The sequence below is a fragment of the Salmo trutta genome, chromosome 18, assembly GCF_901001165.1.
Source record: "Salmo trutta chromosome 18, fSalTru1.1, whole genome shotgun sequence".
In the NCBI taxonomy this organism is placed as follows: domain Eukaryota; kingdom Metazoa; phylum Chordata; class Actinopteri; order Salmoniformes; family Salmonidae; genus Salmo; species Salmo trutta.
In genome coordinates, this window is record NC_042974.1 from 13,707,472 (window position 1) to 13,712,261 (window position 4,790).

Consider the following 4,790-nt stretch of genomic DNA (forward strand, 5'->3'; position numbering starts at 1 on the left):
TTTTTACAACTCCGTCCTTTATCAACATAAATATATTTCAATCTGATTGTGTTTCTTTGTCTCAGTTCAGTAGTTCCAATTCAAATCCCACACATTTCAAGGCCACTGTAGAATTAACATTATTGATTGCAGGTTGAATTAGTTCTATAGACAGTTTTGGGAGACATATGGCGCTGAATGGGGCAGTACCAATAATTCTATACAAGTGACTGACTACTTATTGGGAGAAAAGGAAGAATAGGGTCCTGTTCATGTTGGGCACACTACAGAAAATGTTTTTTTTTTTTTTTTTTAAGTGACCGTTTCTTTAAAAAAAAGTCTACAACAACTACAAGTAGTCCATTTTCTTCCATTTAGTAAACACCACCCAGGTATCCTGAATTGGTAGGGCAATCGGGAGCAGTAGATCTTTCCTCCTATTGACAAGCATGTTTAATCACAATGAAAACGCTTAACTCAGCAGCAATTTTACATAACCTACAGATCCTGGGCAAAACATGTCCGATGCTGCCTCTTTGAAAGTTGACAATGGCTATCAGTGGAATAAGGTGTAGCGTCAGCATTAGTCCTTTCGTCCCTTCCAGTGCAGTAGACAGGATACGTGGCACACCACAGTCCATCTGAGCTATGTTTTCTGATTGCCATGTCAGTTGGAGCCTGTCTTTGCCCCTCTCATCTTGGCCTCCTCATCCAGCTCATCCATGATCTTCTCCTGTTTCACTGAGTAAAACGTGTAGGCATCTAGGAGAAGCAAAGTCAAGGCAAATGTGCAGATTGAGGCAAGGGATGTGCTGGCTGAAAAGCGATCTACAGTCGGCCTTAGTTACTGTACATACACACAAAGATGAATGTTTTCAACATCAACATACTTTTATGGCAGACACGTTTACACCCATCACCAGCTTTCACTGTAGCAGCCTACAATAAAGTGACAAGCTGAGAGAGCTATTTAGGTAGCTAGTTAGCCAATTAGTGAACCAGAAACTGGGCATTCAGGAGACGCTTAATATGGCGATTCGATTTGAAAGGAAAATCGCTATATTCAACGACTCCTGTAAACCCAAATGCTGGTTTTAAGGCCAATTAACTAACTCACTTGCTACAGTACAATGTAAACACGTCATGGTGCGCTTCACCATTACAACGTGCATGTCATTACATTTCTACAATGACTTGCAGCTTCAAGGACCTAAATTAATGTCCGGTTGACTAAACAATGGAAAACATTGCCATGGCTTGTTATATCATGCCGGATAGTGCAAGTTAGCTCTTACGTAACTAGCTAGTTCACCTTGTGTGACTGTTTCACAAGGATACAAATTCCCATTACAATGGCTCCGATACCAAGTCCTGTTGCAATATTACGGCCCCTCAGCTGCTGCGATTTCTTCTTCCATTGCGCAAGCTCCACTTGTCTGATAAAGTAGAACTCGTCCCTGGTAAGATCCTCCTTGTTTGGATCTATTCTCTTGGCAAAGGGAACTTCAGGATCCACCGTTGGTTTCTGGTCAGACATCTTTCCGACGACCAGCCTGGTCTGTTTATGCAACACTATAATAGGTCCCTCGGACGTTTCCGGGTTCGACGCTAAAAGTTCCTCTGTTTCGAATGCGATTTCTTTATGTGTGTGTTGCAATTACCCCATCTCATGGAAAATTGTTCTATGTGTATCGGGAACAAGTAACGTTAGAAACAAGCTCAAGCTGTATGGCTAGTAGCTATGAAGAAAAGTTAACCTTAGCTTTGATTTGTTAGGATCCCCATTAGCTAACGCTAATGGATGGCGACAGCTAGTCTTACTGGGGTCCGACACAACGAAAAACACATTACAGACGAAATACTTTACAATTTACATACATTTAAAAACATTAACGTGTTGTGTGTGCATCTATCAGTTACATGTCAGTACACGCACACAAAAAGTAGGTCACATGGGGTCCTTACAAAAAAGATTGCCGTTTCGAAACTGCTGTAAAAGTACAGTCAACTGTGGAGTTTTGGACGCAGTAATTACAGAATGTGGCCTTTTATAGACGCATTTCATACCATTCTATGTCACTTCACATGACTGGAGACTTTGGGATAATATTTTTTAATACAGCACAGATGATCGGAATGCAGGCTACTTTGACACTGACAAACTGAGAACAATAAAACGACCTTTTCTCGAATCTATCAATAGCCTAGACCTAGGTGTGTGGAGACATACAATATTGTAGGCTACAATGTGAGGAGGAAATATAGTCCTAAAATGCTTTCCAGTTTCACAATCTCACCCAATGATGCGGAGCTCACTTACATTTACATTTTAGTCATTTAGCAGACGCTCTTATCCAGAGCGACTTACAGTAGTGAATGCATACATTTCAATTAATTTCATACATTATTTTTTTTGCCTCTCGTACTGGCCCCCCGTGGGAATCGAACCCACAACCGAGCCACAGGGATGGCTGATTCTCTCCTGCCAAAAGCCTCTCTCTCTCGGAAGTTTACCAAATATTTTAGCCTACAGCAGTCTTCTCATTTCAGCAGGAGCCATTTGCTTTCCTGTGTTTCCCTTGATTTGTATTTTTAATATTTCGAAAGACCTGTTTTGTCTGCGTGATGTTTTTTCACTGTCAAATCTGCTGCGCGTTCTATTTCCTGTCTATCAGAGCAGAGGGAGAGAGATCAGATAGTGAATCTCATTCTAGTTATGTGAGAAATACTGTCGCGCTTCTCATACAGCCAAGGCCACGCTTCTCATAGGTTACAATGTTGCGCAAAACATAAACCCTTAGAATATTCGGCCAGGAATGAAAATCTATTTTTTCACTGTTTTTTTGTGGGGGCATGGAAATGAATGAAGAGACAACTCGAATGAACTTTGATCGCTTTTGTAAAAACATTTGACATTTAAAAAAGTTAAAAATATTTTTCATGCCACCAAAGTTAACAAATCCGGCCAAATAGGTTCCGGAAAAAAACTGTCCTAAACAGAAAGGTGCCGGATCCTGTTCTGGCATGATCCAGCTCAAATTAAGCACTGGTCACACTGCAAAATTACTGCAGTAAAAAAAAAAAGTTTATTATGGACGCAGTATTTGCAGCATACTGCAGTTAGACTGCCGTTATACAGCATTGTACTGCAGTTAAACTGCACTCTGACTGCAGTATATTTTTGTCAGGAGAGGCGTTGTGCCATGAGGTGTTGCTTTATTTTTTTTTTTTTTTAAACCAGGTTTGCTGTTCACTTGGAGTATGGAAGATGGGAGTTCAATACAGTCATGGCTCTGTATAATACGGTACGTTTCCTTGAATTTGTTCTGGACCTGGGGACTGTGAAAAAAACCCTGGTGGCATGTCTGGTGGGGTAAGTGTGTGTGTCAGTGCTGTGTGTAAGTTGACTTAGTGTCACACCCTGATCTGTTTCACCTGTCTTGTGCTTGTCTCCACCCCCCACCAGGTGTCTCCTGTTTTTGTCATTATCCCGTGTATTTCTGCCTGCGTTTTCTGTTTGTCTGTTGCCAGTTCGTCATGTCTCGTTAAGTCGTCCCAGCGTCTTTTCCGTGTTACCGGCTGTTTAGTTCTGGTTATCTAGTCTTCCCGGTTCTGTACCTTTTTGACTCTGCCTTAGACTACGAACCTCGACCTGCCCTTTTGCCTGCCCCTTTGTCATAATAAATATTCTGAGAACCGAACCATCCTCCTCCTGTGTCTACATCTGAGTCATATCCTGAGTCGTCATACTATGCAAACAATTAGGAATGTCCAACACATTAATGTTTCTTATGAAAACAAGTGGTGATGCAGTCAGTCTTTCCTCAACTCTTAGCCAAGACAGACTGGCATGCATAGTATTAATATAAGCCCTCTGATTACAATAAAGAGCAAGAAGTGCCGCTCTGTTCTGGGCCAGCTGCAGGTCTTTCTTTGCAGCACTTGACCATATGACTGGAAATGATCAAGATAAGATAAAATTAGAGCCTGCAGGACTTGCTTTGTGGAGTGTGGTGTCAAAATATCTGAGCATCTATTTATTACAGACAGACATCTCCCCATCTTTACAACCATTGAATCTATATGTTTTCACCATGACAGTTTACAATATAAGGGAACACCATGTAATTTAGTCTCCTCAACTTGTTCAACAGCCATACCATTAATTACCTGATTCAGCTGAGGTCTAGAACTTCAAGATGGCTCCGACAGAGATTGTTGCCTCGCTTCAGGTCCTTAAGAAACTATGCAGTTATTTTTATTTTTTTAATGTATTATTTCTTACATTGTTAGCCCAGAAAATCTCAAGTGTTATTACAAACAGCCAGGAAGAACTATTGGATATCAAAGCGATGTCAACTTACCAACATTACGACCAGGAATACGTCTTTCCTGAAGCGGATCCTTTGTTCGGACCTCCACCCTGGTCATGGGATCTTACCCCAGAGGCCGACCCAAAACAACGCGGTCGCCGCAGGAGAGGCAGACGGAGCGGCCTACTGGTCAGACTCAGAAGGCGAGCACACCATCCAACTCTTCCTAACATATTACTCGCCAATGTCCAATCTCTAGATAACAAGGTGGACGAAATTAGGGCACGAGTTGCCTTCCAGAGGGACATCAGAGATTGTAACATTCTCTGTTTCACGGAAACATGGCTCACTCGGGATATGTTGTCAGAGTAGGTACAGCCACCTGGTTTCTTCATACATCGCACCAACAGAAACAAACATCTCTCTGGTAAGAAGAAGGGTGGGGGTGTATGCCTTATGATTAACGACTCATGGTGTAATCACAACAACATACAGGAA

At 41.8% G+C, this 4,790-nt stretch overlaps 1 protein-coding gene across 1 annotated transcript; it reads right to left on the minus strand.

Moving 5' to 3' along the window:
- On the minus strand, positions 1–1,566 carry LOC115152871 (cytochrome c oxidase assembly factor 3 homolog, mitochondrial). Its single transcript, XM_029697760.1, has 2 exons — positions 1,318–1,566; positions 1–741 (listed from the first exon to the last, which is right to left on the minus strand). The coding sequence occupies exons 1-2, from the start codon at positions 1,514–1,516 to the stop codon at positions 647–649; spliced, it is 294 nt and encodes a 97-aa protein (XP_029553620.1). The 5' UTR covers positions 1,517–1,566; the 3' UTR covers positions 1–646.
- Between the last annotated feature and the right edge of the window lie 3,224 nt (positions 1,567–4,790).